The 21,492-nt window shown below is 39.7% G+C and overlaps 1 protein-coding gene across 1 annotated transcript in view; it reads right to left on the bottom strand.

The window, feature by feature from the left end:
- Nucleotides 1-7,020, bottom strand: part of ap5z1 (adaptor related protein complex 5 subunit zeta 1) — a 67,328-nt gene extending 60,308 nt beyond the window's left edge. The window contains exon 1 of the mRNA XM_072559305.1: nt 6,906-7,020. Coding sequence (XP_072415406.1) covers nt 6,906-6,946 — 41 coding nt within the window. The 5' untranslated portion in view covers nt 6,947-7,020. The remainder of the gene's footprint in view (nt 1-6,905) is intronic.
- Between the last annotated feature and the right edge of the window lie 14,472 nt (nt 7,021-21,492).

Here is a 21,492-nt window from a genome sequence, read left to right as displayed (position 1 = left end):
ACAGTGGAGATTTGGTTCGTGGTTCAGGAGTTGCAATCATGCTCTTCTTGGCCCATAAGTAGTGCTCGAAAAACATTTGCTTGCACAACTTCGCAGTCATCACCTCCTTTAGATGCCATGTTTTGCAAGGCCGTGGCTGGCTAGTTCCCATTATCTAATGGTACATGAACTGGGAATTTACATTTTTCAGCAAAGACACAGACAACGTGAGGAAGAACATTTTTACATCGCAAGGGGCAATGAATTGGAACATGCTACCAACAAACGTGGTGATAGTGGAGACAATGTTTCAAAAGGACATTAGCAGGCATCTAGGGAAATACACATGCAGGGTTAGGAGTAAGCATATATCTATCGGTCACCTTTTGGGACATCAAAGTGTCCCACGGATGAAAGGGATGCTTTGATGAACTTGATCTATTCATATTTTAACACAGACAATACCTACTGGTTTCTAATGGGATAAAGATTCACCGTACAGGGTAAAGGACTTTTACACAGATATATTTCAAACTCCCACACTATCATCCAGCATGATGCCTAGATCAACATGTTTAGTTTAGAGTGGTGCTGCAAAAGCACAGCAGGCCATTCCTGAGGAAGGGCTCCTGCCCGAAACATCGATTTTCCTGCTTGTCGGATGCTGCCTGACCTACTGTGCTTTTCCAGCACCACTCTAATCTCCAGCATCTGCAGTCCTCACTTCTGCCGATGTGTTTAGTTCCTGAAATGCTCAGCCACCTTACTCCATTACATACAGAAATCAATAATCTCTCAGCAACAGCAGTCAAAGTACATTAATTTCTGTAACTTCAAATCAGCTATTTAAATTCAATGATAGAGAATTCAACTGCAATCTGTTAGCAGCAGCAAATCAATATCATTATAAAAACCCTTGTGTAATTTCCTTCCTTCCGGGCTTTTGGTCAGCGAAATCTTAAAGATTGGTAAAATATTCTTTAGAGTTACTGAGAAGCAAGAAATCTGGACTTAGAACCACAACAGTTATGATTATAAAAACAAAATATAAAATATTCTTTAAACTTGTGTGTCTCTATGCAGGGGCAAAGAGACCTGGGGATATTTATACACAAACTGTTGAAGACAGAGCTGCATTAGAATGGGTATATGGGATCTGAACTTTATAATTAGAGACAGAACATAAAATGCAGATAAGTTATAGTTTGGTTTCTACTGGGAGTACAGTGTCTAAAGTTCAGGTACTACAATACAGGAAGTATATCAAGGCATTGGAGAAGGCACAGAAAAGACTTGTGTGAATGGTTCCAAGGATGACGAACTTAGTTACATAGGTGGGTTGGCATCCAAGATTTCTATTACTCTTGTATTGGATGTGGACATCTCTGGGTAAAGCCAGCATTTGTTTCATTGCTAGCTGTGCTTACTTAAGCTGAATGCCCTTTGAAGAGGCTCAGAGAGCCGACTAAGATTCAGCAACATTGCTGTGGGTTTCAAGACACATGTCAACCAGACCAGGTAAGGACAGTAGATTTACTTCCATCTCCTAAAGGGCATTAATGAACCAGATGGGAATTTACAACAATCAACAATACTTACATGATAACTAATGGACTAGCTTTCAACTCCAATAAATAATCAAAATCAAATTTCACTATGTGCCATGGTGGGATTTGAACAGAGGTCCTCAGGATTATTAGGCCTATGACATTACCAACACATAATTACCTCTCACACTTGGAGTGGAAGAGATGAAAAGTGAATTTACTGAAGTGGTCCAAAGTTATGCTGGGTCCAACCAAAGTGGATTGCGGGAAACAGTTCTCATTGGGTGAAAGTTCAAGTACTAATTTAAGATGGCTATCAAAAGAACCAACAGCAACATTTTTTTTTAAAAAGCAGGTGGTGGTGAGGAACTGAAATGAAATGTCTCTCGTGGTGACAGATTCAATTGCAGCGGTCGAATTACGTGAAGACAAAATATTTTCAGGGCTATGGGGAACAAACGGGGCAGTGAGACTAGCAAAGTTATTCTTGTCATGGAAACAAAAGACAAACCACTTTCTTCTGTATCTTACTATTCCATTTAGCACTTTCAACTTGACTGTACAGTAAAAGAACTGTCAAATCTCTGGTTGGTGAGAATGCAACAGTTGTTTAAATCCTGCTTGACTTGTTTTGAAATAACTTCCTAACCATTTTTTAAAAATCAAATTAGCAGCAATCTGTTATTTTTGAAGGGAATCTGAAACTTTTCAATTCTGCTAACTAATCAAGGGTGGTTACTGGTGAGAAAAAGGGAATCTAAAAATGAAGACATACAGTTTAACATTAAAGTTAAAAATCATTTAAACAAAGTTGTTCTGCTGATTACCGCTTTGTTGAAACACTTTTTAATAATTTAAGATGTAACTGTCAAAAAAGTTGAGTTATTGCATTGTAATCATGTTCAAAGACGAACAAAGATTGGTGGAGCTATGGGCTGGAATCAGCACTTCAAAAACTTTTATTTTCTGAAAAAAGACTGACACCTCTACATTATACATTTCACATTGTTACCAAAGAATCTCGAGAACAGAGACTCACCAAAAGAATTGTTTGAAATGCAGAAGCCAAAAGTATAGAGAAGAATGGACAAAAGCAGCCCAGAGTGCAACACAAGCAATTCTAACATTGATATGGAGATGCCAGTGTTGGACTGGGGAGTACAATGTTAAAAATCACAACACCAGGTTATAGTCCCACAGATTTAATTGGAAGCATTGGATTCAGAGCACTGCTCCTTCATCAGGTGGTTGTGGAGTATAAGGTTGTAAGACACAGGATTTATAGCAAAAGCTTACAGTATGATGTCACTGAAATTATACATTGAAAAGACCTGGATTGTTCAAATCTCTCATCTCTTAGAATGAATATGTTGGTTTCAGTTCTCTCATATGTAAATTGAAGAACGTTTTTAAAAGTTACATTCTCAAGGGAATTTTAACAATAGGAGCCATGTCGGCCCAAACAATGCAGTTAAGGTGTGAGCTGCCCTGTGCGAGACTGTGCCACAACAGTCAGACTAATTCTAATCTAAAAAACGGATTTACAGAATCTTACATGGATTCATGCAGCTTTTGAGCAAAATAAAATGTAATACTCCAAATTAAAATTCACCCCACAAACAAATGTGTGTGTGAGGGAGTATGAGGGACTGCATGGGTGCATTGGTCTCTATGTGCATATAGTGCAGTAGGGTCACCTGTAGTGTGACATGAACCCAAGGTCCCAGTTGAGGCCATCCCCATGGGTACCAAACTTGGCTATCAGCTTCTGCTCAGCCATTTTGCGTTGTTGCCTGTGTCAAAGTCCATCTTGCAGGATGGTCACCAGAAGGTCAGAGGTTGAATGTCCTGGACCGCTGAAGTGTACTCTGACTGGGAGGGAACACTGTCTGTTGATTGTTGTGTGGTGTCCATTCATCCGTTGGCGTAGCCTCTGCTTGGTCTCGCCAATGTACCATGCCTCAGGGCATCCTTGCCTGCAGCATAAGAGATGATAATGTTGGCCAAGTCACATGAGTACCTGCCATGTACATGGTGGGAAGTGTCCTCTCACGTAATGATGGTATCCATGTCGACACTCTGACACATCTTGCAGCATCTACTGTGATAAGATTATATGGTGTTGTCCTGAAAACCAGGCAGTTTGCTACGAATAATTATCTGTTTGAGGTTTGGTAGTTGTTTAAAGGTGAGAAGTGGAGCGAACAAAGGAGTCAACTTGGAACCCACCAGAGGGCCGCTGCCTTGAGCTTGACATGTATGCTCAAACCATCAGGAAATAAATCAGCCGTACCCAAAAGGTAGAGCAGAACATCACTCAATCACAAATCAATGCCATCCATGCTCTCAAAACCAATGACAAGATTGTCGTCAAACCAGCAGATAAAAAGGAGGAACCATCATCATTCAGAATAAAACACATTATTGCAAGGAAGTGTACCAACAACTGAACAACCAGAAACACTACAGACAACTACCAGCCAAACCAACCAAACACCATACTCGTGAACTAAAAACATTGAAGGGCTGGATCCAAGTCCTGATCAGAGTTCCCTACACGCCCTCATCCCACATACTTCTGGCGTAGGTGACTTCTACTGCCTTCCGAAGATACACAAAGCCAACACACCAGGACGTCCCATTGTATCAGACAATGGAATCCTGAGAGAACACGTCTCTGGCTATTTCAAAGGATCTTGAAACCCATCGTACAGGAGACCCCCAGCTTCTGTCACGACGCCACAGACTTCATACAGAAGCTCAGCGTCCTTGGACCAGTTCAACCAGGAACATTCCTCATCACAATGGACGTTTCAGCACTCTGCACCAGCATCTCCCACAATGATGGCATTGCAGCAATAGCCTCAGTACTCAACACCCACAACTGCACCGTCCTGCAACTCATCTGCTTTATCCTCAACCACGACATTTTCGCCTTTGACAACTAGTTCCTCATCCAGACACACGGATCAGCAATGGGGACCAAATCTGCACCCCAATATGCCAACATTTTCATGCACAGGTTCGAACAAGACTTCGCTACGCAGGACCTCCAATCAATACTATATACCAGTTTCATTGACAACATTTTCTTCCTCTGGACCCATGGCGAGGAGTTTTTTTTATTGAAACAATACAGTGACATCAATGAGTTTCATCCCACCAAACTCTCTACTATCTGTCTCGTTCTTGAACACATGCATTTCCGTCAATGATGGGCACAAATCCATGGATAACCTCATGATGCTACATTCTCCAGCTACTACTGGAAATATATTAAAACAGTCATCCTCTATGGACAAGTGCTACACATACACAGCATCTGTTCAGATGGGGGAGACGTGACAGACACCTCATAAGAACGGGTACGATGCCCTCATAAGAACGGGTACGATGCTCAACTCATTGACGGCCAGTTCTGACATGCCACAGTGACAAACCCTAACGACTTCCTCAGGAGACAGACATGAGCTGTTACCGAGAGGGTACCCTTCGTTGTCCAGTACTTTCCAGGAGCCGAAAAACTATGCCATGTTTTTTGCAATTTGCAATGAGGATAAGCACTTCAAGATCTTCCCACTTTTAAACCACCACCAAACCTCAAACAGATCAATGTTTGCAGCAAACTGCCCGGCTTTCAGGACAACACCATACAACCTTGTCACGATAGACGCTGCAAGACGTGTCAGTGTGGCTACACGGATACCACCATAACACATGGGGACACCTCCCACCATGTACGTGACAGGTACTCATGTGACTCAGCCAATGTTGTCATCTCATATGCTGCAGGCAAGGATGCCCTGAGGCATGGTACATTGGTGAGACCAAGCAGAGGCGACGGCAGCGGATGAATGGACACTGCACAATCAACAGACAGGAGTGTTCCCTCCCAGTCAGAGAACACTTCAGCAGTCAAAGACATTCAACCTCAAACCTTCAGGTGACCATCCTCCAAGTCAGACTTCAGGACAGGCAACAACGAAAAGTGGCCTTGGGGATGGCCTCAACCAGGACCTTTGATTCATGTCATTATACAGGTGACCCCACTGCACTAAACAGACACAGACTCCTACAGATCCATTCATTCACACAGACCCTTTCTCATACTTCTACCCCTTTATACACACTCACATTTTCTCACACTCATAACTCCCTCCCACCACACAAAAACTTAAGTTTGTGGGGTGAATTTGTATTTGCAGAATTACATTTTATTTTGCTCAAAAACTACATGAAGCCATGTAAGATTCTGTAAATCCATTTTTTAAAGATTAGAATCAATCTGAACCTTGTGACACAGTCTCGCATGGGGCAGCTCACACCTTCAATGCATTATCTGGACTGACATAACACCAATTTTTAAAGTTCACTTGAGAAGGTAGCTTTTTAAAAGGTTCTGCAATTTACATATAAAAGAACTGAAACCAACATGTTCATTCTAAAAGATGAGAGACTTAACAAACAATCCAGGTCTGTTTCAGATATCTAATTTCAGTTACATCACATTGTAAACTTTTGCTATAAATCCTGTGTCTTACAATCTTATACTCCACAACTACCTGAAGGAGCAGCGCTCTGAAAGCTAGAGCTTCAAAATAAACCTGTTGGTCTATAACCTGGTGTTGAGTGATTTTTAAGATTCTAACGTTACGGTCGATCTGCGTGTTTTGTTTATTTTCTCCTAAAGCGACAAACCCACCAAGTTCAGCTGTTAATGTGATTTCAACCTGCTTGTGAAACAACAATCTTGTCTAATACTGACAACTTACAAAAAAAAATTAACTGGATTTTCAGTTTTCAGATAATGTACACTCATTACTTCCAACTTTCATTTATAATGCAGTGACTGCAACTTTTAGCACTTTTGTTTTTGAAAGGAAAAGCCCTGTTTGCCATCGATCGGGTTAAAAGTGGTGAGCTCGTTAGCAATTGTTAAACTCAGAGGTCCCAGACTCACTTAAAAAGTCATGAGATTATAGTTCAAACACTCCTTGGATGCTGCCTGAACTGCTGTGCTCTTCCAGCACCACTAATCCAGTATTTAGTTTTCAGCATCTGCAGTCATTGTTTTTACCTTTGAATTGAGGTTAAAACTGCTTTGAGATGCAGTACTGAGGGAATGCTGCACTGTCCATCTTTGAACAGGTTGAAGACTGAGGAACTCTCCCTGTCGTCTGACTAATGTTTGTCCCTCAACATCCTCAGACAAGGTTATGCAGACATTATCACATCGCTGTCTGTGGCAGTGTCCCTTCATCCATTACAGAAGCAACTACATTTCAAACGGCATTTAAATTGAGTTTAACTTGTCTGGGGACGTCCTGAAGCGTGGTCAATCTCACCCCCCACTCCCTCCCCGGGACCTTGCTCGGTTACCTGGCCTGCCTGAGGAGGTTCTCCGCCGAGACCCCAAACATCACGGCCGCCGCCTCAAGCCCGAACACCTTCCAAGTTGTCCCCGGAACCCGCGGGGAAACAGGAAAAAGGCGCGTACCAGAATAATCAAACTGGTACACCTTCCTTCGGCGTCCGGCTGGAGAGCAAAGCACCGAAGATCGATTCCGGAGCACTCACCTCCCACAGCTTCCCCCCCCAACCACAGCCAACGCTCGAGCACGTTCAGTGAAAGATTACAGTCGAACGAGCTATTCGCTTTTGATATTATCTATAGTTTCAAATTTTATGTATTTCAACCTGTTTCGATGCATCTGGTTCTGGAAATAATCGCAGCTCCACCTCTTCAGTTGAGTTGTTTTGCAAATGTTAAATTGTTGACTGAGTGAGTGAGTTACTGAAAAGTTTCTGGAGCATGAGCAGGTTGTGTCTATTGACACCAAAGACTCAGACAATTGGCGCTACCAGAATATTCTCAAAGCAGGAGATGTTCTGCAATTACCTTTAATTTGATTAATCCTCTTAATTTTATGGTCTAATCTGATCCTTAAATGGTGCCAAACTAACTTCCACACCTCAACCCACCAGATTCATCCAACCTGCCGGACATCACATGCTCCCAGCTTCAGTTTTTGGGGGCAGTAAATGGTCAACCATGTGCCTTGATGATATCCTCGTGCTTTGTGTTCACATTCTGCTACTCGAGAGCAAGCTTTGCTTGCCAGCTCATCCAGCAATATAATGCTAGTAGCGGTTTCGTTCAACCACAGCAAAACTATTCTGACTGTCTTTAACAGTTTTCCTTCATGCTTTTACAAACCTCCTCAAAATATAAATGCCTTTAGATCCCATATCTGAACACAATTTTCCCACCAGCATCAACTCTTGCACTCACAAACTCAAAACACAGGATCCACTCCTGAAACTCAAGTAGTAACCTTAATAAACTTTATCAAACGTAAAATGAAGTTACATATTAATTTTTAAAATATGGGTAGTTATCTTCGTAGTTATGTACATTGTTTTAGAACATAAAGTATTTAAAACATTGGTTATCAGGGTAATTGAACTCAGCAATTAATTATGGAAGCTTTGACAATTAGTTAACAATTCAGATGTATTTAGCGATTCAACTACCTCAGGATTGAGCTCAGTCACTACTCCAAAATTGTCAACATTAACATAAGTTTCCAGAGAGTGAACTGTTCACTGCTTAGCAGACAATTCTAAAAGTTAGGTAATGTATAAACTGACAAGCCTATGATTTTTTCAAAGTTAAGAATTTTTCTAATTGCCTAACCTGAAAAGAATGACAAAAAGCACAATGAGATAATGCTGTTTATTAAAAATACATACATTGATACAAAAGCAGTTTAAAAATATTAATGCATTATAGTGTTGTTTCTCTATGTAAAGCAGAGTAAAATAAGAACTACAACTTCATATTGCCAGACAAAAGTTGATATTTAAAACTTAGACCAGAAGACAGCAGAGTCGGATACAGCCCTGCAGTGAAAAGCTGTTTTATGTACTGTTTTCTTTAATGTGATATACAAGATACTAAGATATTTTAACCTTTCCAATGCTACTATATGCTCTGCATGATGTTTCTTTGATAAGTTAGAGATATTTGAGTAGCTATGGTCACCTAAAGCAATTGTGCAAAACTGCAATAAATGAAGTATAATAGTCCAAGATTTTCCATAGCACACGTTTAATTTTGATTCACAACAACAATCCAACACATATACATTCAACTATTTAATTTAAAATCATTACACTGTGATAGCCAATGGATACAATAACTTTGTAATAAAACTTCAATACGCCTATACTAAGGTTGCAAGATATAAAATTGTTTTAACACTATTCCACACAAACTGTGCTGTAATGTTCTATGTAAATAGATTGATTCACATTTTGTGTTTATATAACATGAAGCCAATGTCCCCAAAAGGATGCCATCGATCTCAAATTTCTGCTAAATCTCAAACAGCAATGATAGGATAACATTCACCATGGACTGTTAAAAGAGACAAAAGTGGTTGAGAAAAAGTTAGAGTAGGACATTGTTGGATGATAACTTTAACATAATAAAATCACAAACCAGAATAGTATAGTATATTTAAAAAAATTTTTGGGAGAAGATTTGTAGCTCAGGTGCTCGTTGTTGTGGTTCTGTTCGCCGAGCTGGGAATTTGTGTTACAGCACTAAGAAACGATAAGAACATAATCATACTACCAGCAGACAAAGGCAGAATGACGTCATCCTGGACAAAGCAGAGTACATCCAAAAAGCACAACAACTACTTGCAGATACCAACACCTACCAAAAGAGGTAGTTTGACCCCACCCCACAGCTCACCAATAGGATAAACAACACACTGAGGAACCTTCAAAAAAAAGCAGACAGATAACCAGGTTTGACCCCCAGAGAATGAAACCTGAAAGCAACAACACCCCCAGATTCTATGGACTACCCAAAGTGCACAAACCAGACATCCCACTCAGACCCATAGTATCACTACCTGTGACACCATCACACAAACTGGCTAAAGAACTACAGCAGAAACTGAAACACCTGATCCGCAGATCCAGACACTCTATACAATCAACACAGGAATTCTTGGACATCATCAGAAATGTACACATAGACAAGGAAGAAACTATGGTCTCATTCAATGTAACAGCACTGTTCACCTCTATCAACAAAACCTTAGCCAGAGAAACAATAGCCAACCTGCTGGACATACAGAACAGACAACAAAACGGGGAACCTATCAACAAAGACTGCATACTCAAACTATTGGACCTGTGCCTCACAACACACTTCACATTCAACAACCAAATATATGAACAAATCAACAGCACACCTATGGGCTCACCCATCTTTGGACTCATAGCAGAAGTGGTAATGCAAAGGTTAGAACAAACAGTCTTACCGCAAATTCAACCCAAACTCTGGGTCAGATATGTAGATGATACCTTTGTAATCATTAAAAACACAGAAATAGAGAACACACACCGGATCATCAATGCCACACTCACAGGAATCCGATTCACTAGAGAGGAAGAAAAAGGACAACCAATTCCCATTCCTAGACGTGATGGTACAGAGAACACCGAATGGAGAATTCACCACAAAAGGTATACACACACACAGACCAAGTCCTGAACTACGAAAGCAACCACCCCAACACACACAAAAAAAGTTGCATCAAGACACTGTTCAAAAGGGCCACAACACACTGCAGTACACCAGAACTGCAAAAAGAGAAAGAAGAACACCTATACAATGTATTCACCAAAAACGGATACCACTGCAATTTCATCAACAGATGCCTAAGGGAAAGACAACGGAATGAGGACATGCCACAACCCAAAGGACTAGCCACACTACCATACATCAAAAACATTTCCGAACTGACAGCCAGACTATTGTGACCACTAGGACTCATAACAGCACACAAACCAACAGCCACTCTCAGACAACAACTCACCAGGACGAAGGACCCGATACCCAGCATTTGCAAAATCAATGTAGTGTACAAAGTCCCATGCAAGGACTGCACAAAACACTACATAGAACAAACAGGAAGACAGCTAACAATTCGCATCCATGCACACCAACTAGCCACGAAACGACATGACCAGCTATGCTTAGTAGCCACACACACAGATGACAAGCAACATGAGTTCGACTGGGACAACACTACTATTATAGGACAAGCCAAACAGAGAACAGCCAGGGAATTCCTAGAGGCATGGCACTCATCCACAGATTCAATCAAGAAGCACATCGACCTGGACCCAATATACCGGCCACAACTGACAAGCAGAAGCGGCAGGTACAAATCACTATAAATGCCGGAGGAAACATCACAGAAGCGCTTCACAGGAGGCTCCCAAGCACCAAGGTTGTCACCTAGACAAGGGACGAAACTTCTGCAACACAAATTCCCAGCTCGGCGAACAGAACCACCATTTTTAAAAAAAGCAGAAAAACATGATAAATTAAAGGGAGAGAATAAAGCAAATGAGTAAGGTTACAAGAGGATCGATAATCAGAACATGATAGGCAGGCACAGAGTACACAAACATAAGTGTGGACTGGTAGATAAGGTTAGAGACTGCACAAATAGAGAAATAAAAGTAAAGGCTCTGAAATCTGAATGGGCATCGCATTCAATGCAAAACAGATTAACTGATAGTTCAAAATATTTATAATCTAGTAGTCATTACAGGAACATGGCTGCAAGATGACAAAGACTGAGACCCAAACATTCAAGGATACACAACATTTTGCAAGAACAGTCAATGAGAAGATGGAGTAGTAGTTCTGTTAATTAAAGATGACATTAGCAAATTATAATAGGGAAAGATGATTTTAGTTGTAAAGCTTAAGATGTAGTCAGTTTAGATAGATTAAAAAGAAATATAAGTGAAGTCACATAGAACATAACAGCGCAGTACAAGCCCTTCGGCCCTCAATGTTGCGCTGACCTGTCATACCAATTTGAAGCCCATCTAACCTACACTATTCCATGTTCGTCCATATGCTTGTCCAATGACGACTTAAATGTACTTAAAGTTGGCAAATCTACTACTGTTGCAGGCAAAACATTCCATACCCTTACTATCTGAGTAAAGAAACTACCTGACATCTGTCCTATATCTATCACCTCTCAATTTAAAGCTATGTCCCCTCATGCTCGCTGTCACCATACTTGGAAAAAGGCTCTCCCTGTCCACCCTATCTAACCCTCTGATTATCTTATGTGTCTCTATGAAGTCACCTCTCAACCTCCTTCTCTCCAACGAAAACAGCCTCAAGTCCCTCAGCCTTTCCTCCTAAGACCTTCCCTCCATATCAGACAACATCCTAGTAAATCTCCTCTGCACCTTTTCCAAAACTTCCTCATCCTTCTTATAATGTGGTGACCAGAACTGTACACAATACTCCAAGTGCGGCCGCACCAGAGTATTGTACAGCTGTAGCATAATTTCATTGTTCTGGAATTTGATCCCTCTATTAATAAAAGCTAAAACACTGTATGCCTTCTTAACAACCCTGTCAACCTGGGTGGCAACTTTCAAGGATCTGTGTACCTGGAAACCGAGATCTCTCTGCTCATCTACACTACCAAGAATCTTACCATTAGCCCAATACTTTGCATTCCAGTTACTCCGACCAAAGTGAATCACCTCACACTTGTCCGCATTAAACTCCATTTGCCACCTCTCAGCCCAGCTCTGCGTCTTATCTATTTCTCTCTGTAACCTACAACATCCTTCGTCACTATCCACAACTCCACCGACCTTAGTGTTGTCTACAAATTTACTAACCCATCCTTCTACGCCCTCATCCAGGTCATTTATAAAAATGACGAACAGCAGTGGACCCAACACCAACCCTTGCAGTACACCACTAGTAACTGGACTCCAGGATGAACATTTCCCATCAACCACCACCCTCTGTCTTCATTCAGCAAGCCAATTACTGATCCAAACTGCTATATCTCCCACAATCCCATTCCTCCGCATTTTGTACAAAAGTCTACTATGTGAAACCTTATCGAACGCCTTGCTAAAATCCATATACACCACATCAACCGGTTTGCTCTCATCTACCTGTTTGGTCACCTTCTCAAAGAACTCAATAAGGTTTGAGAGGCACGACCTACCCTTCACAAAACCGTGCTGACCATCCCTAATCAAATTATTCTTCTCTAGATGATGATTATAAATCCTATCTCTTATAACCTTTCCCAACAACTGAAGTAAGGCTCACTTATGGATATAATTTATAGATCTCCCTTGACAGCAACCAAACTTTGGAAAGAGCCATCCAACAAGAAATAACGGGCACCTGTGTGAATTCATGGTTCATTTTAATCTATGTAGAGATTAGATGAATCAGATTGGGAAAATTAGTCTGAAAGAGGAGTTCATAGAGAGTTTACAGGCTTGTTTCTTAAGGCAACAAGTTTTACAGCCAAACAGAGCAGGATATTCCAGATTGGGCAGGACACAATAAGATGGGAATAATTCATGATTACATAATAAACATGCCCCTTGGTAGCAGTGATCATAGCATGATTGAATTTTACACTCAAGTTTCAGGATGAAATGAAACTGGGTCTGAAACTTAAATGGGGCAATTTTGTGGACATGAAAGCAGGCCTGGCTAAAGTGAATTTGGAAATTAGATTAAGATTTAGGTCACTAGAGATGCAGCATCCAACACTGAAGGAAATATTTATGGACATTCAATAGATACACTCCAGTAAGACAGACATTTGGGAAACATTGCACCATCTGTAGCTAATTGAGCAAGTTAAAGACAGTATCAATTGGAAAGAAAAAGTAGACAATTCCAAGAAAATTGGATTGAATATAAAAAGCGAAGAATGATTTTTTAAAAAATTCAGTATGACAGAAAGCTAGCTAGAAAAATGAAAACAAATATGAAGAGTTTCTACAGGTATCTAAAATAGGAAAAATGTAAAGTTAGCATTGGTTCTCTAGAGTGGGGAATTGATAAGGATACAGCTCATGAATTGAACAGATATTTTGCATCCGATATCACTGATGATACAAATAACATCATAGAAATAATTGTAAACAGAGGTGAAAGGGATGGCAGAATTTAAAACAATTACAATTACAAGGGAGAGTACTGAGAAAATCATTAGAACTAAAAGCTGACAAGTCCTAAAAGTCTTAATGATTTTCATTCCAGAGTCTTAAATGAAGTAACTGCCAAAGTGATAGATGTGTTGGTTTTAGTTCTTCCAAAACTCTCAAGGTTCTGTAAATATCCCATCAGGTTGGAAAATAATTAATGTAACTCCTTCAAGAAGAGGGGGACAGAAAACACGAAATGAGTGTGTTAACCTAACATTTTAAGTAAAATAATAACCGATGTTAACCTTAACATCCAATCATGGGGAACATTGCTGGAATGCATCAGTAAGGAGATCAATAGCAGTCACTTTTTTAAAAAAAACTCAATTTAATCAGATGGAGTTAACATTATTTTGTGAAAGTTAAATCACATTTGATGAACTCACGAAGATTCTTCAAGAAAGTAGTAAGCATTGTGGATAAAGGGGAACCCTGTGATGTAATAACATTTCCCAAAGCCATTTGATAAGTTGCTGTATCAAAAGCTTAGATGTCAGGGGGTAACATACTATCCAAGATAGCAGATTGATTAGTTAACAGGGGATAGTGTGTGGAAATAAATAAGTCTTTTTCATATTGACATGATATAAAAAGTACTGCAGGGATCAGTGCTGAGGCATCAATTATTTACAATGTATAGCAATGACTTGGATGAAAGTGCCAAATGTATAGTTGCTAATTGTTCTGCTGACACAATAGGTTGGGGAAAAAAAAGTTGTGCCAGGGCATAACCTATCTTCATCCCTTTGCAGACTCCTTAAGTGAGTGACCAAAGGTCTTGCAGATGAACTATGTGAAAAAGTTTCAACTTGTCCACTGGCAAGTAGAATAGGGAAGCAGCATAATATTTAAATGGAGGGAGTTTGCAGGAAGTACAGAGGAATCTAGGTGTGGTGGTATATGAATCATAAGATATTAGTGTATAGGAATAGAAATAGGAAATGAAGGTAAATGGAATGTAATTTATTATTAGTTTAATGGAATATAAAAGGTGTTTTGCTATAATTGGTACAGGGCACTAGTGGAGTATCACGAGGTGTGTGTACAGTTTTGGTCTGCTTAAACGTAATTGTATTAGAAACAGTGTAGAGAAGGTTCACTCAATTGGTATGTGGGGTAAGGGGGTTATCCTACGAGGAAAGTGAGAGTCTTTATGTATCCATTTAAAGGAATGAGAGGTAATATAATTGAAACATACAGAACACTGAGGGGACTTGACAGAGTGGATGCTAAAATGATGTTGTGCTGTGTGGGAGAGACCAGAACAAGTGGCACATGGCTTAAAAATAAGAGGTCTTCCATTTAAGACATAATTCAGGATCTTATTTTCTCTTTCAGAGGGGTGAGTCTGAAAGACTCTCTTTCCAAGAAATGATGAAGACAAGTGTCATCGAATATTTTAAAGGCAGCATTAGACTCTTGACTAACAAAGGAGTCAACAGATACTGGGAAGTGGATAGAAAAGTGGAATTGAAGTCATATTCAGATTAGCCATGATCTTGCAGAATGACAGAACAGGCTAGGCGGGCCAAATGGCTTATTCTTACTCCTACCTTATATGTTCAGATGCAAAAGTTTTAAGTGAAATAGTTTTAATAAATTTTCAATCTTTCTTATCCCAAAAAATGTCATTTCAGATTTTAATTACTGGCAATTTTGCAACATTTAACAACGTTTGAAATATTTGGTCTCATCTCTTCCTTAATCTCATCTTTCTTTCCACTCTATTTTGAATTCTGTATCTGATTTTACATTAACTATTCCAAATTACAGTCCCTAGTTCAGGTTCTGGACGTTTTAAGCTTTCTTTTCCCAATTTAACTTTTCTAATGAGAAATACACCACTTGACATATTTTCACAGGTACCAAATTTTCTGCAGAGGATGCCATATTGATTTGGCTCTTTAAATCACAGTAATTTCCAGTATTAATTCTTAAAGTCTGTTTGACTGTAATGAATGACTGGTGCCACTGATGACTGCAAAATTCAGGTTGACATTTTGCGTCAAGGTGTTCCGATGATGCTCAGAAATACAACAGGAGTAGTGACCTTTACTTTTCACCTCTACATGCACAGAAGCTATTAGGAGTTGGTATTGACTGAGGGCAGTACTTCTTTGCTATTCAGCTTTTTAGTCTCAGTCTTTTCCATTTGCTTGTTTCTTTAAAAAAACTTTCAGTGACCCCCTAGGAGTAAAATAGAAACATTGAAGCAAAATCTAAAAATGGAAACATTTTGGGGACAAGACTAAAGTGAATTTACGGTATGTGTTAGGTTAATAAATATTGCTGGATCTGAGAGGGACATGGTGCCAAAAATATAATAGCAGCCATAGTACGCTTTGTATTCAACCAGTCCAACCTTGCAAAACACAAAATAAAACGCCTGTTAAATTTGATTCAGATTGGCAACATTTGCTAAACAATCTGTCCATTGCTCTCGGTGTGGTCTCCTCTACATTGGGGAGGCAAGACACCAACTCGCAAAACGTTTCAGGGAACATCTCAGGAACACACGCAGCAAACAACCCCTCCGCCCTGTGGCCGACCACTTCAACTCTCCCTCCCACTCTGCCAAGCACATTGCAAGTCCTGGACCTCCTTCACTGCCAAATCTAAGCCACCTGATGCCTGGAGGAAGAATGCCTAACCTTCCACCTTGGGAACCTCCAACCACATTGCATCAATGTTGACTTCACCAATTTCCTCATCTCTTCTCCTCCTGCCACATCCCATTTCCAACCCTTCAACTCAGCACTACCCTCTTGAACCATCCTACTTGTCCATTTTCCTTCCCACCTATCCACTCCACCCTCCCCTCTGACCCTATCATCCATCACCTGCATCTACCTATTGCCTTCCCAGCTATCTCTCCCCCACCCCTAGCCTCCTATTTATCTCTCAGTTCCCTTTCCCTACCCCGTCCCCCACCACATTCCTGATGAATACCTTATGCCCAAAATGTTCCCTGGATATGGCCTGACCTGCTGTGCTTTTCTAGCGCCACACTTTAACTGTGCTAATACCTGGAATAACAATATATCTAAAAAAATTAGTCAAACTCACTGTGGTTCATAATAGCTTTTTAAAAGTGACATACATTCATATGTAGTAGCCAGCTCTATGCAAGAATGAAATAACATGATGAACTCCTGAATCTTTTTCAAATTACTGTTCCATTATTTTCTCCTTTGCAATGCCTCAAAACAAGCAGAGTCCACTTGCCAACCAATCAACCCTTTTTCTCCTGCAGCATAAATTGCCATGGTCTTTCTGAACCTTTCGAGTCACTTTCAGAACTTTAAGGTTAGTGAAGAGAAACATTTTTTCAAAGTTGAACATTCAAGTTCTATAATCCTATTTTAGCAAAAGGTGAAATACAAGTTTTAATTGCAACCTAAAAGGCTAATAAAATGTCAGGCCTTATCACAAAAGAGAAAGAATACAAAATTGCTGTTCTTCCGAGCAGAGTACTAGACAAATCTCATTAGGAACGTTCTGTGCAATTTTGGACATTCTAATTTAGAGGAAATACTGGTATAGCAAAAACCGACTGATTTATTAGGAATTAATAGTCAATTTGTATGAGGTATAAAAGGGAGAAGTGACTAAAACTGGCTTTATATCACTTTCACATGTAGAGAATACAACATAATATGTACAGTGGTAGCAGGGGTGGCTTAGAAAAGAAAGGCATAAATTTCACACCAAAAGCAATTACATGGCCCCAGATCTTGATGGGAGGATGCTGAACCATGGACTGGATTGGTACATTGACACCAGGCAGGAGTTCCAACTCAAACAAAAAAAAACAATGCTGGATAAACTCAGCACATCTGGTAGCATCTGTGGACGGCTTATGTCCAAAATGTCAACTTTCCTGCTCCTCAGATGCTACCTGACCTGCTGTGCTTTTGCAGCACCACATCTTTTGACTGTGACCCTCCAGCATCTGTAGTCCTCACTTTCTCTGAGCATCTGTGGAGAGAAAAACAGTCAATGTTTCAATTCCAGTAAGACTTTTTCCAACTTAGCTGACACTGCATGAATTGCTCAAGTGGTTTTTAACCCTCTGGAGCCCTCCAAAAAACATCTCTAACTCTGTTTAAGTTACAGGGATCAAAACCTGCTCTACATCCTAACTATAAACCCCACTCCCCAAAAACTATCTATAGATCCACCCCCCCATCTCAAGTCAGACCTAACACCCCCAATTACCACAGAACCAAACCCTGAACCCAACAATCTCCATCCCTTCCTAACAGCTTTGAATTGATCCTAACCCCTCACCCATCAGCTACCCATACGAGCTGTCACCCAACCCCTTCACTCATTTTGAAAATTTAATTTCTCAGTGTTGTCAACATGACTTTAGGACCTTCAACCTCCAGAATACAGCACTGACTGCAGCGTTATTTCTGTGCTAATCCACTACAATGCCGCCTGTAGGAATTACGGAAAAGACTGCACTTCTTCAGCTGGACAATAGCTCCAAAGGTCCACAATGGAAAACATGGTGTCTGATCTGGGTCAGAAATTGGGTTTCCAAGCCATATCAGAAGATTTGGGCCATTTTAAAAAAAATATCATTTACTCTGGCCTAATAATTTGTTGATATAGGATACATCCACACAATGGACCACTTAAGCACAGTAAGATTTCATTGATTACATTGTTTAGTGAAGACTCTTCAAATGGTGTCATTTGCTTAGATAGACAATCCACTTTCAGCTATATTAGTAAAAACTAAAATACCTTTCCATCCACATCCTACAATATTATATGCAATCAGCTCTTTAACAATCTGATATTGTTGACTGTGTTGTGCTTCTGATACCATTTGTTAAAATGTAGCTTATCAACATTGAAGGTGAACAGCAAAAACATCGAGCCTCATCTCACAACAGCACATTTGTTTTAATGAGGAAACTTCAGTAAGGTGGTTATGGTGGTGGTTTGCGCGGGGTGGGTGGGGGGGGCGGTATCAGAAGAGGTAATACAAGACAAACTCAAAATGTATTTCTTCAAAACATATTTCGAAAATGGAGCAAAGAAGCTAATCCTGATGAGGTACCCGAGTTACTATCTCATGATAAAAGATAAATAGTTGGAATTCTCTTTCCTGCAACGACACCTTGCCTCCACGCTCCCCACACCACCCCGCCAACCACACCATGTGAACATGCCATTGTAGGATCCTTCCTTGATGATTCACTTAAAGCTGCACTTTATATTCCTGCTCTGCTCTTAATCCTGGGCCTGCTTCCACAAGGGATCTTTCTTTTGGAACATCGTAGGTGGCGTTGACTTTCTGGATTCTCTTCTTCTTTCAAGTGTTCAGTGGCTGCTGGGCAAATTCAAATGCACAAACCAAAGACTCAAGATTAAATAAGCCAGCATTATTAAATCAGAGCATGGTCAAGAAATTTAGTTTATCCGTAATTCATTTGTAAAAATAAATATATTCAAATAAAACAAATGCAGTGCGGAGACCATGTTCGAGCAGAACTAAGATTGCATTTTTCGAAATTTCAGTCAGGATAGTGAGTAAAGTTGAACTGCTTTCAAATTTACATCACAACTTTATTGAAAATTATAATTTTCCTTTACATTTGATTCACATAATAACTGATTTATTCCTATCACCACAATCCCAATTTGCTGGTCTCAGAGGGATTCTCTGTTATATCTTACCCAGCCTACTCTTTTCCTCTTTCGCTATGTTGACTGAAATCAGTTAATTAAAATCAAACTTGAAACCTATACACTAACTTTAATGGTAAAGTTCCATTAAAACTGCTCAGAGCAGAATATTTTAGGGACTTTTCCCCCGCCAAGGTTTGAACTCCTGTAAGGTTATTTTTTTATAAATCCAGACAAGACCCCGGAAAAGTGTTGAATGGGAATCTTTTGTCAGATTGAGGTTGACAAGACTTTCTCCCTCAGCCACAAAGGACAATCACAGTATGTTAGATACTCAATACAATTTTATCTTGGGTCACAAAATATTTGTACTGACTGCAAGCTTGAGCACTCAATGACATTAATCCTAAATAGACACATTTAAAACTGCATTTAGTTTGGAATCCTTCTTCAACCAACCAACTGAAGAATGCTGGTGGCTCTGAAGGGCTTCAAAGTGATAAGACCCCCATAATGGTCAAATTCAATCAACTTTGGTATAATGACATTGCCATTCCCCACACATCCCATCCGTTGCCCCCAAACTATTTAAAGTATGCTACAATGGATAGTAAGCTCAAAATGAAATTTCTAGTATATTTATCAGCAAAAGTGTACTAATAATCCATAAGACCATAACCATAAGACATAGGAGTGGAAGTAAGGCCATTCGGCCCATCGAGTCCACTCCGCCATTCAATCATGGCTGATGCGCATTTCAGCTCCACTTGCCAGCGTTCTCCCCGTAGCCCTTAATTCCTCTAGACAACAAGAACCTATCAATCTCGGCCTTGAAGACATTTAGCGTCCCGGCTTCCACTGCACTCCGTGGCAATGAATTCCACAGGCCCACCACTCTCTGGCTGAAGAAATGTCTCCGCATTTCCGTTCTGAAATGACCCCCTCTAATTCTAAGGCTGTGTCCACGGGTCCTAGTCTCCTCGCCTAACAGAAACAATTTTCTAGCATCCACCTTTTCAAAGCCATGTATTATTTTGTACGTCTCTATTAGATCTCCCCTTAATCTTCTAAACTCCAACGAATACAATCCCAGTATCCTCAGCCGTTCCTCATATGCTAGACCTGTCATTCCAGGGATCATTCGTGTGTTTCTCTATGTTTTGTATCAAGCGTACACTAGGAGAGGAGTAAAACAGTTAAATTGAAAGGGAGAATCAATAAGGTTCAAAGTAATTTTAAGCAACATTTTGTATTGCTATTCATACTATCTTATGAAAGGAAAATATTATAAAACTAAATTTTTACTCCATTCACTGCTGGTAAGCCATAGGAGCTAAAAGAGAAATACTTAAAATAATCTCCATGTTGTGAAACAGAAGTATTTAAATGAAAACCAATATTCTTAAAATGCATTTTCTGGAAACAAACTAGAGAAAACTAATAAATTAATAATCTCATATCCTTTTTTGGTAGATCTCCCGTGCAAACGAGAGGTTACAAATCAGCTACAACAACTTGTTGTAAGCAGATGCAAAATAGTCAACCTACGGTGGGGTCATATTAGAAGGTCATTTAAACAATCACTTCCCAAAACTTCCATCCTCACCATCAGTTCAGGATACCATGTAGAACAAACTACTTCCCTAATCTTCTGTTCCAAGAATGATTCTTTTATTAACCATGTGATACCATATAAAGTCTGAAAGCTTAAAGGGGGTTGTCATTTTGAACAGTAAAAAGAATCCAGTTTTATATAATCTGAAAATAATGGCAAATGTACTTAGAGATAAAAAAAAAGATCAAATTTTCACTTTTACAAACATTTTTATTCCTTTTTGCAATTCAGATAAATGAAACCTTAAATATGCTCAATGTTGTCTTGTAAAATGCAGAATATGATTAAAAACACAATTGTTGAATATTTGAATCGTTACACATCTTTTGCTCGAACCGCAAATGGAGAGGGGTGATAAAACGTAATATCCAGCTCCATAGTTCAAGTTTCCATCTACACATAGGCCAAATTTAATTTTGGTAGATGTTTGGTTAATGAGTAAATTCAAAGCAAACAGGATACAAATGAAGAGTTTAGAAAAATTCCATCCATGGCTTCGCAGGCCAGAGGGGACAATTGTGGCTTGCAACTTACTAAATTTAAAAGACTGAACTAAATTAATAAAATGTATTATTGTTAAAACAATGTCACTGGATGTGCCTTTTGAACTTTAAAAAAATTAGC

Source organism: Chiloscyllium punctatum, chromosome 40, assembly GCF_047496795.1.
Source record: "Chiloscyllium punctatum isolate Juve2018m chromosome 40, sChiPun1.3, whole genome shotgun sequence".
NCBI classification, from domain to species: domain Eukaryota; kingdom Metazoa; phylum Chordata; class Chondrichthyes; order Orectolobiformes; family Hemiscylliidae; genus Chiloscyllium; species Chiloscyllium punctatum.
The sequence above is the reverse complement of the archived record's forward strand: the minus strand, read 5'-3'. Positions and strand labels throughout refer to the sequence as shown.